The sequence below is a fragment of the Oryza sativa genome, chromosome 8 (genome assembly GCF_034140825.1).
Source record: "Oryza sativa Japonica Group chromosome 8, ASM3414082v1".
NCBI classification, from domain to species: Eukaryota; Viridiplantae; Streptophyta; class Magnoliopsida; order Poales; family Poaceae; genus Oryza; species Oryza sativa.
The window spans coordinates 13,027,987-13,040,917 of NC_089042.1; the positions used below are offsets into that span (position 1 = coordinate 13,027,987).

General features: G+C 43.4%; 1 protein-coding gene across 1 annotated transcript; it reads left to right on the top strand.

Moving 5' to 3' along the window:
* The first annotated feature begins 389 nt into the window (after positions 1-389).
* Positions 390-1,433, top strand: LOC136351637 (uncharacterized). Its single transcript, XM_066303858.1, has one exon. It carries the CDS (start codon positions 390-392, stop codon positions 1,431-1,433), a length of 1,044 nt encoding a protein of 347 aa, XP_066159955.1.
* The last annotated feature ends 11,498 nt before the right edge of the window (positions 1,434-12,931 follow it).

Sequence of the window (12,931 nt, forward strand, 5' to 3'; positions counted from 1 at the left end):
TGTGTTATTTTCGTGCTATTTTGAGTGGCTACGCTTGTGACTAGGCTCGCGTCTCTAAAGGGTTTTGCCTAGGACCAGCACAATACCATCGTTGAATGATTATTCAACTTGCTTTGAATAATGTGGTTCTAGCTGTACCTTGATATTACTTGCAGCCACCTATAGCTCCACAAATTTTTATCTACTATATCACAGGATCGTGCTTGTTGTCGGCTCCGGTACTACTAATCGTTGTTGCTGTTCTTGCTGTTTGCCAACGCCTTTTACATAACAAAGTAAGAACATGTAAGAACTCGTTTGCACAAGTTTGGTAGAAGTGGAGATGGACAACACCTAGCTCCAATAGTTGATAGGACATATTTCTTGTGAATTGTTTCTTCCCATTAACCATGACAGGAGGATCGGGGGAGCACCCTCAACATTCACCACGTACGAGGGGCATCATACAACATTTTGAGCGCCAAGTGAGGGAGCATGCTGAAGGCCTTGATGAGGATGTTAGGGTCGCCAATGATCGCCTTGGTCAATTGGAGGCTGCTCAAATTGACACCAACTCCAAGCTTTCCTCATTGGAGAGGTCCCTTGTGGCTGTGAACACTTCTCTTGCAGGTATCTTGAATACGTTGGAGAGAATGGGCCAAGATGGTCATGATGGATCGGCTAGGCGCAACCACAATGGCCATGATGCTAATAGCAGCATCGCAGCAAGGGAAGAACTGGAGTACGCTGCTGACACTGAGCATGATGAGGAGGTACTTGGTCGTCCACAAAGACAACAGCGCCGGCAGCGCCATGGCATGGGCGCTCCACCACGGCGGGAGGTACGTGATAATGATGATTCTTTAGGCAAGATCAAGTTTACCATTCCTTGCTTTGATGGAAAATATGACCCTGATGCATATCTTACTTGGGAGTTAGCCATTGATCAGAAATTTGCTTGCCATGATTTTCCTGAGAATAAACGTGTTAGGGCTGCTACTAGTGAGTTCACTGATTTTGCATCCATTTGGTGGAGTGAATTTGTTCGTTCCAATCCAAATAACACTCCCCAAACCTGGGATGCAATGAAAAGAGTCATGCGAGCTAGATTTGTTCCTTCATATCATGCACGTGATTTGCTGCACAAATTGCAACAACTTAGACAGGGAAACAAATCTGTAGAGGAGTATTATCAAGCTTTGCAAATAGGAATGCTTCGTTGTGGATTGGTAGAAAATGATGATGCTGGTATGGCTAGATTCATGGGTGAGCTGAACCGAGAAATTCAGGACATTCTAGCCTACAAAGAATATAATTCAATTAATCGTTTGTTTCATCTTGCTTGTAAAGCTGAAAGGGAAGTACAGGGACGAAGAGCTAGCTTCAGGACTAACATTTCTGCAGGTTGTGCTAGCTCTTGGACATCTTCCAACGCTGCTGCACCGTCAACTTGAGCAGCAGCACCATCGTCCTCAAGCAACAAGCTGCGTCCCTCTACAACAAACTCTACACCATGCCCGAGTGAACCAACAAGAGGGGTTGCTGCTACACCTTCCAAGAGCTCATCATCAGTAGCTTCATTAGGAAGGACAAGAGATATTCAGTGCCTACGCTGCAAGGGCTATGGTCACGTGCGCAAGGACTGCCCAAGCACTCGTGTAATGATCGTGAGAGCTGATGGTGGGTACTCCTCCGCTAGTGATTTAGATGAAGAAACCTACGCTTTGCTTGCAACTAACAATGCAGGGGAAGGTGACGCGCCCCACCAAGATGAGGAACACATTAAAGCTGAAGCTGCAGAGCACTATGAGAGCCTCGTGGTGCAGCGAGTGCTAAGCGCACAAATGGAAAGGGCTGAACAGAATCAGCGCCACACCTTGTTTCAAACCAAGTGTGTGATCAAGGAACGCTCTTGCCGCGTGATCATAGATGGAGGAAGCTGCAATAATTTGGCTAGTGCTGAAATGGTGGAGAAACTTGCATTGAGCACACAGCCACATCCGCAGCCCTACTATATTCAATGGCTTAATAGCAGCGGCAAGGTAAAGGTAACACGATTGGTAAGAGTACATTTTGCCATTGGTTCTTATCATGATTCAATCAACTGTGATGTTGTGCCTATGCAAGCATGTTCTATGTTATTAGGTAGGCCATGGCAGTTTGATAAAGATTCTTTACACTTTGGCAAATCCAATCAATACTCCTTTGTGCATAATGGAAAAAAACTTGTGTTACATCCTATGTCTCCTGAAGTTATTTTAAAGGATGAACTTGCTAGAGCTAGCAAACAAAAAAAATCAGGAGCATACTAGGAGTGAGCATCTTATTGCGGCTAATGAACTTGAGAAGCATAAGAAGAAACCCACCAACTCTGTTCAAAATAATAAAAATGAGATTAAGCTGAAGGGATCTTGTTTCATTGCAACAAAATCAGATTTGGATGAAGTTGACACTGACACTGTTGTTTGCTATGCTTTGGTTTGCAAAGAAACCTTATTTCCAATTGAGGATACTCCTATTTCTTTGCCTCCTCCGGTCACTAACCTTTTGCAGGAGTATGCTGATATTTTCCCAAAGGAGGTTCCACCGGGGCTGCCACCAATTCGAGGGATTGAGCACCAAATTGACCTCATTCCTGGGGCCTCTCTGCCAAACCGTGCGCCATACAGGACCAACCCGGAGGAAACAAAGGAGATTCAGCGTCAAGTGCAAGAGTTACTCGACAAGGGGTATGTACGTGAGTCTCTTAGTCCTTGTTCTGTCCCCGTGCTTTTAGTTCCTAAGAAAGATGGCTCATGGCGCATGTGTGTGGATTGTAGAGCAATTAACAACATCACAATCAGATATCGTCATCCTATCCCTAGGCTAGATGATATGCTTGATGAATTGAGTGGTTCACTTGTGTTCTCTAAAATTGATTTGTGTAGTGGTTACCACCAGATTCGCATGAAGTTAGGAGATGAATGGAAAACAGCTTTTAAAACTAAATTCGGCCTATATGAGTGGTTAGTCATGCCCTTTGGTCTCACTAATGCACCCAGTACTTTCATGAGATTAATGAATGAAGTTTTACGTGCTTTCATTGGAAGATTTGTGGTGGTATATTTTGATGACATTCTCATATATAGCAGATCAATAGAGGATCATCATGGTCATTTGCGTGCTGTTTTTGATGCTCTACGAGATGCACGTTTATTTGGTAACCTTGAGAAGTGCACATTTTGCACAGATCGAGTCTCTTTTCTTGGCTATGTTGTGACTCCGCAGGGAATTGAAGTAGATCAAGCCAAGGTTGAAGCCATACATAGCTGGCCGGTTCCAACAACGATCACACAAGTGAGAAGCTTTCTAGGACTTGCTGGGTTCTACCGCCTCTTTGTGAAGGATTTTAGCACCATTGCAGCCCCATTACATGAGCTTACCAAGAGAAATGTCACATTCACTTGGGCTGCAGCACAAAGGAATGCATTCGACACTTTGAAAGATAAGTTAACACACGCTCCTTTACTCCAACTTCCTGATTTCAACAAAACTTTTGAGCTTGAATGTGATGCTAGTGGGATTGGATTGGGTGGTGTGTTGTTACAAGAAGGCAAACCTGTAGCATATTTCAGCGAGAAATTGAGTGGACCTAGTTTGAATTATTCTACTTATGATAAGCAATTGTTTGCTCTAGTGCGAACATTGGAAACATGGCAGCATTATTTATGGCCCAAAGAATTTGTTATACACTCTGATCATGAATCTTTGAAACACATTCGAAGTCAAGCAAAACTTAACCGTAGGCATGCTAAATGGGTTGAATTTATTGAATCTTTTCCATATGTCATCAAACATAAGAAGGGAAAAGAAAATGTCATTGTTGATGCTTTGTCTAGACGTTACGCAATGCTATCCCAACTTGACTTCAAAATTTTTGGCTTAGAAACAATAAAAGAGCAATATGCGCACGATGATGATTTTAAAGATGTGTTGTTGAATTGCAAGGAGGGAAGGACTTGGAACAAATTCGTTCTCACCAATGGGTTTGTGTTTAGAGCTAATAAGTTATGCATTCCAGCTAGCTCCGTGCATATGCTATTATTGCAGGAAGCGCATGGTGGAGGGCTGATGGGACACTTTGGTGTGAAGAAGACGGAGGATATCCTTGCTGATCATTTGTTTTGGCCTAAGATGAGGAGAGACGTGGAGAGGTTCGTTGCTCGCTGCACAACATGCCAAAAAGCTAAGTCACGCCTTAACCCTCATGGTTTGTATATGCCTTTGCCTGTTCCTAGTGTGCCTTGGGAGGATATTTCTATGGACTTTGTTTTAGGGCTGCCTAGAACAAAGAAGGGGAGGGACAGTATCTTTGTTGTTGTAGATAGATTTTCTAAGATGGCGCATTTCATACCTTGTCATAAGAGTGATGATGCTACACATGTTGCTGATTTGTTCTTTCGTGAGATTGTTCGCTTGCATGGAGTGCCAAACACCATAGTTTCTGATCGCGATACAAAATTCCTTAGTCATTTTTGGAGAACCTTGTGGGCTAAGTTGGGGACTAAACTTTTATTTTCTACTACATGTCACCCCCAAACTGATGGACAAACTGAGGTGGTGAATAGAACAGTATCTACAATGCTTAGGGCTGTTTTGAAAAAGAATATTAAAATGTGGGAAGAATGTTTGCCTCATGTTGAGTTTGCTTATAATCGTTCACAACATTCTACTACTAAGAAGTGCCCTTTTGAGATTGTTTATGGCCTTCTACCCCGTGCTCCAATTGATCTTTTGCCCCTCCCAACTTTAGAGAGAGTGAACTTTGATGCAAAATATCGCGCTGAATTGATGTTAAAACTGCATGAGACCACTAAGGAGAACATAGAGCGCATGAATATTAAGTATAAACTTGCTGGGAGCAAAGGAAAGAAACATGTTGCTTTTGAACCTGGTGATTTGGTTTGGTTGCATTTGAGAAAGGATAGGTTCCCTAATTTGAGAAAATCTAAGTTGCCACCTAGAGCTGATGGTCCTTTCCAAGTGCTACAAAAGATTAATGACAATGCATACAAGCTTGAGCTACCTGCCGATTTTGGGGTTAGCCCCACGTTTAACATTGCAGATTTAAAGCCATATTTGGGAGAAGAAGATGAGTTAGAGTCGAGGACGACTCAAATGCAAGAAGGGGAGGATGATGAGGACATCCCTTCCAACGATACAACCACGCCTATTGCACAGCAAGGACCAATGACTAGAGCTCGAGCTCGTGAACTTAATTATCAGGTAAAGTCATTCCTAGCTAATCATACAAGTTCTTCTCAGAATTGGGTGCTACTAAATGGTTGTTGTGATCTACTTGTTGTTAGGAATATGGGAGAGGAACCAAATCACAAGCAGCACTAGCAGCGCTGATTTGATGAAGTCAATGCTCTTCACTCCGGAGGGTAAACGGGGCAAATGAGTACTTGTTGGAAAGATCTCGTCGTCTACTTTCAGCTATGTGTGACCTCACCATCAACTTTGACCCAGGCTGCTCAGAATGACGAAAATAGTTCTTTACATCAGAAACTTGGGCTTGGGCCTTGTATCATTACAGCTAGGGGTGAAAACGGTAACGGTAATTACCGGCCGACCGGCGTTCGTTTTCGACTTTCTACCGGCCGAGCCATATGGAAATGGTAATCGACCGAAACAAAAATAGAAATGGTAAAAAATATAGAAATGAAAACGGAAATGGTTTTGCTGTTATACCGATCGTTTCCGTATTTACCGTATTCTTGCGGAAATTACCGTTTCTTATAATATGGTAATTACCGTATTCTAAATATGTCGATATTATAGGACATGTCTATACTTTACCCACAGCTTATAGATTGAATGACTCTTCAATAAAATCTCTAACTTTTATACATGGCTAAAATGAAGTTAATTTATAATTTATATAGTATAAGCTTGAATTTATGTATATATATAACATACTTATGTAAAGTTAAATATATATTTTTATAGTTTAATGTTTCCGTATTTGTTACCAGTTTCCGATCTGTACCGACATGTTTCCGTCCGTATTGTTCCGTTTCTGGTTTTCCGATATTTCCGATATCGTTTTCGTTTCCGACTTTACCGTTTTCGATTTTATTTCCGAGAAAAATATGGTTACGGAAATGGTTGAGGCTGTTTTCCGATCGTTTCCGACCGTTTTCATCCCTAATTACAGCCCATTAGGGGTCCACAAAACCTAGGGTTTGCTCCCACCTCCTCTCCTGGTCATTCCTCCACCTATATAAACTCCTAGCAGCCACCATTTTGCACTTTGGGTTTTGTTTTGATGTAAGTTTAGCTGCAGCTACTTCCTTGTACTCGCGTGTGTCGGCTAGACCACCCGGATACTTGTATTCAGAACCCCATTTTGGTTTGTTTAAGTTTCATCATTTGACAAGTGCCGTGAGCTGTTTCCTTGTCAACTTGTTCTTGCTTGTTCTTCGATTGCTTGCAGGTTCAAGGTTGTTCTTGGCACGGCAAGAACAGCAACGTGGAGTCGGTGTACCGGTTGCTAAGGCGCAGCACCCCTGTGGTAGTTGTAGTCGGACCGCCAACGTCGTATCCTTCCCCAAAATCGAAGTTTATCCTCCTCTCATCGAAAGATCGGGAACCCCCGTTGCTGCATCATGTGGCAATATCGGCATTAAGTGAGAAAAGTTCACCGCGCGAGTCGCGAACTGAGTTTTTGCCACGAACGCAGCCAGTACACACCAATATGTCCAAAAATCATGTTTTGGTGCTTTTTGAACTTTTTGATTCCGGCTAAAAACATCGCACCCACGAGTGGCAATATCGGCATTAATTGACAAAATTTGGCCGCGCGAATCGCGAAGTGTGTTTTTGCCACGAACGCACCCAATACACTCGAATATATCCAAAAATCGTGTTTTTGTGCTTTTTGAACTTTTTGATTCCGGCTAAAAACATCGCACCCACGAGTGGCAATATCGGCATTAATTGACAAAAGTTCGCCGCGCGAGTCGCGAAGTGAGTTTTTGCCACGAACGCACCCAGTACACTCCAATATGTCCAAAAATAATGTTTTGGTGCTTTTTGAACTTTTTGATTCCGGTATACAACATCGCACCCACGTGTTGCAATATCGGCATTAATTGACAAAAGTTCGCCACGCGAGTCGCGAAGTGAGTTTTTGCCACGAACGCACCCAATACACACCAATATGTCCAAAAATCATGTTTTGGTGCTATTAGAACTTTTTCCTTCCGGTTAAGAACAACGCACCCACGAGTCGCAATATCGGCATTAATTGACAAAAGCTCGCCGCGCGAGTCGCGAAGTGAGTATTTTCCAGGAACGCATCCAATACACTCCAATATGTCCAAAAATCATGTTTTGGTGCCTTTTGAACATTTTGATTCCGGTATATTACATCGCACCCATGTGTGGCAATATCGGCATTAATTGACAAAAGGTCGCCGCGCGAGTCACGAAGTGAGTTTTTGCCACGAATGCACCCAATACAATCCAATATGTCCAAAAATCATGTTTAGGTGCGTTTTCAACTTTTTGATTCCGGTTGAAAACAACGCACCCTCGACTGGCAACATCGTCATTAATTGACAAAAGCTCGCCGCGCGAGTCGCGAAGTGAGTTTTTGCCACGAACGCACCCAATACACTCCAATATGTCCAAAAATCGTGTTTTGGTGCTTTTTGAACTTTTTGATTCCGGTATATAACATCGCACACACGTGTGGCAATATCGGCATTAATTGATAAAAGTTCGCCGCGCGAGTCACGAAGTGAGTTTTTGCCACGAACGCACCCAATACACTCGAATAAGTCCAAAAATCATGTTTTGGTGCTTTATGAACTTTTTGATTCCGGTATATAACATCGCACCCACGTGTTGCAATATCAGCATTAATTGACAAAAGTTCGCCGCGCGAGTCGCGAAGTGAGTTTTTGCCACGAACGCACCCAATATACTCGAATATGTCCAAAAATCATGTTTTGGTGCTTTTTGAACATTTTGATTCCGGCTAAAAACATCGCACCCACGAGTGGCAATATCGGCATTAATTGACAAAAGTTCGCCGCGCGAGTCGCGAAGAGAGTTTTTGCCACGAACGCACCCAATATACTCAATATGTCTAAAAATCATGTTTTGGTGCTTTTTGAACTTTTTGATTCCGGTATATTACATCGCACCCACGTGTGGCAATATCGGCATTAATTGACAAAAGTTGGCCGCGCGAGTCGCGAAGTAAGTTTTTGCCACGAACGCACCCAATACACTCCAATATCTCCAAAAATCATGTTTTGGTGCTTTTTGAACTTTTTGATTCAGGTATATCACATCGCACCCACGAGTGGCAATATCGGCATTAATTGACAAAAGTTCGCCACGCGAGTCGCGAAGTGAGATTTTGCCACGAACACACCCAATACACTCGTCCAAAATCATGTGTTGGTGCTTTTTGAACATTTTCGTTCCGGTTAAAAACTACGCACCCACGAGTGGCAATATCAGCATTAATTGACAAAAGTTCGCCGCGCGAGTCGCGAAGTGAGTTTTTGCCACGAACTCAGCCAATACACTGCAATATGTCATAAATCATGTTTTGGTGCTTTTTGAACTTTTTCGTTCCGGTTAAAAACTACGCACCCACGACTGGCAATATCGGCATTAATTGACAAAAGTTCGCCGCGCGAGTCGCGAAGTGAGTTTTTGCCACGAACGCACCCAATACACTGCAATATGTCCAAAAATCATGTTTTGGTGCGTTTTGAAATTTTTGATTCCGGAATATTACATCGCACCCACGTGTGGCAATATCGGCATTAATTGACAAAATTTCGCCGCGCGAGTCGCGAAGTGAGTTTTTGCCACGAACGCACCCAATACACTCCGCTCTGTCCAAAAATCATGTTTTGGTGCTTTTTGAACTTTTTGATTCTGGTATATTACATCGCACCCACGTGTGGCAATATTGACATTAATTGACAAAAGTTGGCCGCGCGAGTCGCGAAGTGAGTTTTTGCCACGAACGCACCCAATACACTCCAATATCTCCAAAAATCGTATTTTGGTGCTTTTTGAACCTTTTGATTCCGGTATATTACATCGCACCTACGTGTGGCAATATCGGCATTAATTGACAAAAGTTGGCCACGCGAGTCGCGAAGTAAGTTTTTGCCAGGAACGCACCCAATGCACTCCGATAGATCCAAAAATCATGATTTGGTGCTTTTTGAACTTTTTGATTCCGGTATAGTACATCGCACCTACGTGTGGCAATATCGGCATTAATTGACAAAAGGTTGCCGCGCGAGTCGCGAAGTGAGTTTTTGCCACGAACGCACCCAATACAGTCCGATAGATCCAAAAATCATGTTTTGGTGCTTTTTGAACTTTTTGATTCCGGTATAGTACATCGCACCCACGTGTGGCAATATCGGCATTAATTGACAAAAGTTGGCCGCGCGAGTCGCGAAGTATGTTTTTGCCACGAACGCACCCAATACACTCTAATATGTCCAAAAATCATGTTTTTGTGCTTTTGGAACTTTTCGATTCCGGTATATTACATCGCACTCACGACTGGCAATATCGGCATTAATTGACAAAAGTTGGCTGCGCGAGTCGCGAAGTGAGTTTTTGCCACGAACGCACCCAATACGCTCCAATATGTCCAAAAATCATGTTTTGGTGCTTTTTGAACTTTTTCGTTCCGGTTAAAAACAACGCACCCAATACGCTCCAATATGTCCAAAATCATGTTTTGGTGCTTTTTGAACTTTTTCGTTCCGGTTAAAATCAACGCACCCACGAGAGGCAATATCGGCATTAATTGACAAAAGTTCGCCGCGCGAGTCGCGAAGTGAGTTTTTCCCACGAACGCAGCCAATACACTCCAATATGTCCAAAATCATGTTTTGGTGCTTTTTGAACTTTTTAGTTCCGGTTAAAAACTACGCACCCACGGCTGGCAATATCGGCATTAATTGACAAAAGTTGGCCGCGCGAGTCGCGAAGTGAGTTTTTGCCTCGAACGCACCCAATACGCTCCAATATGTCCAAAAATCATGTTTTGGTGCTTTTTGAACTTTTTCGTTCCGGTGCACCCACGTGTGGCAATATCGGCATTAATTGACAAAAGTTCGCCGCGCGAGTCGCGAAGTGAGTTTTTGCCAGGAACGCACCCAATAGACTCCAATATGTCCAAAAATCATGTTTTGGTGCTTTTTGAACTTTTTCGTTCCGGTTAAAAACAACGCACCCATGAGTGGCATATCTGCATTAATTGACAAAAGTTCGCCGCACGAGTCGCGAAGTGACTTTTTGCCACGAACGCGCCCAATGCACTCCAATATGTCCGAAAATGATGTTTTGGTGCTTTTTGAACATTTTCGTTCCGGTTAAAAACAACGCACCCACGACTGGCAATATCGGCATTAATTGGCAAAAGTTGGCCACGCGAGTCGCGAAGTGAGTATTTGCCACGAACGCACCCAACACACTCCAATATGTCCAAAAATCATGTTTTGGTGCTTTTTGAACTTTTTGATTCCGGTATATTACATCGCACCCACGTGTGGCAATATCGGCATTAATTAACAAAAGTTGGCCGCGCGAGTCTTGAAGTGAGTTTTTGCCTCGAACGCACCCAATACGCTCCAATATGTCCAAAAATCATGTTTTGGTGCTTTTTGAACTTTTTCGTTCCGGTGCACCCACGTTTGGCAATATCGGCATTAATTGACAAAAGTTCGCCGCGTGAGTCGCGAAGTGACTTTTTGCCACGAACGCACCCAATGCACTCCAATATGTCCGAAAATGATGTTTTGGTGCTTTTTGAACATTTTCGTTCCGGTTAAAAACAACGCACCCACGACTGGCAATACCGGCATTAATTGGCAAAAGTTGGCCACGCGAGTCGCGAAGTGAGTATTTGCCACGAACGCACCCAACACACTCCAATATGTCCAAAAATCATGTTTTGGTGCTTTTTGAACTTTTTCGTTCCGGTTAAAAACAACGCACCCATGAGTGGCATATCTGCATTAATTGACAAAAGTTCGCCGCGCCAGTCGCAAAGTGACTTTTTGCCACGAACGCACCGAATACACTCAATATGTCCAAAAATCCTATTTTGGTGCTTTTTGAACTTTTTGATTCCGGCATATTACATCGCACCCACGTGTGGCAATATCGGCATTAATTGACAAAAGTTGGCCGCGCGAGTCGCGAAGTGAGTTTTTGCCTCGAACGCACCCAATACGCTCCAATATGTCCAAAAATCATGTTTTGGTGCTTTTTGAACTTTTTCGTTCGGGTGCACCCACGAGTGGCAATATCGGCTTTAATTGACAAAAGTTCGCCACGCGAGACGCGAAGTGAGTTTTTGCCACGAACGCACCCCATACACTCCAATATGTCCAAAAATCATATTTTGGTGCTTTTTGAACTTTTTGATTCGGTATATTACATCGCACCCACGTGTGGCAATATCGGCATTAATTGACAAAAGTTGGCCGCGCGAGTCGCGAAGTGAGTTTTTGCCACGAACGCACCCAATACACTCAATATGTCCAAAAATCTTGTTTTGGTGCTTTTTGAACTTTTTGATTCCGGTATATTACATCGCACCCAATTGTGGCAATATCGGCATTAATTGGCAAAAGTTGGCCACGCGAGTCGCGAAGTGAGTATTTGCCACGAACGCACCCAACACACTCCAATATGTCCAAAAATCATGTTTTGGTGCTTTTTGAACTTTTTGATTCCGGTATATTACATCGCACCCACGTGTGGCAATATCGACATTAACTGGCAAAAGTTGGCCGCGCGAGTCGCGAAGTGAGTTTTTGCCTCGAACGCACCCAATACGCTCCAATATGTCCAAAAATCATGTTTTGGTGCTTTTTGAACTTTTTCGTTCCGGTGCACCCACGAGTGGCATTATCGGCATTAATTGACAAAAGTTCGCCGCGTGAGTCGCGAAGTGACTTTTTGCCACGAACGCACCCAATACACTCCAATATGTCCGAAAATGATGTTTTGGTGCTTTTTGAACATTTTCGTTCCGGTTAAAAACAACGCACCCACGACAGGCAATATCGGCATTAATTGGCAAAAGTTGGCCACGCGAGCCGCGAAGTGAGTGTTTGCCACGAACGGACCCAACACACTCCAATATGTGGTGCTTTTTGAACTTTTTAATTCCGGCATATTACATCGCACCCACGTGTGGCAATATCGGCATTAATTGACAAAAGTTGGCCGCGCGAGTTGCGAAGTGAGTTTTTGCCACGAACACACCCAATACGCTCCATTATGTCCAAAAATCATGTTTTGATGCTTTTTGAACTTTTTCGTTCCGGTTAAAAACTACGCACCCACGAATGGCAATATCGGCTTTAATTGACAAAAGTTCGCCGCGCGAGTCGCGAAGTGAGTTTTTGCCACGAACGCACCCAAGACACTCAATATGTCCAAAAATCTTGTTTTGGTGCTTTTTGAACTTTTTGATTCCCGTATATTACATCGCACCTACGTGTTGCAATATCGGCATTAATTGACAAAAGTTGGCCGCGCGAGTCGCGAAGTGAATTTTTGCCTCGAACGCACCCAATACACTCCAATATGTCCAAAAATCATGTTTTGGTGCTTTTTGAACTTTTTCGTTCCGGTTAAAAACAACGCACCCACGAGTGGCAATATCGGCATTAATTGACAAAAGTTCGCCGCGCGAGTCGCGAAGTGAGTTTTTGCCACGAACGCACCCAATACACTCAATATGTCCAAAAACCTTGTTTTGGTTCTTTTTGAACTTTTTGATTCCGGTATATTACATCGCACCCACGTGTGGCAATATCGGCATTAATTGACAAAAGTTGGCCGCGCGAGTCGCGAAGTGAGTTTTTGCCTCGAACGCACCCAATACGCTCCAATATGTCCAAAA

Coding starts and splice junctions, on each gene's coding strand:
- LOC136351637 (XM_066303858.1), top strand. CDS start 390: ATGACAGGAGGATCGGGGGAGCACCCTCAACATTCACCACGTACGAGG.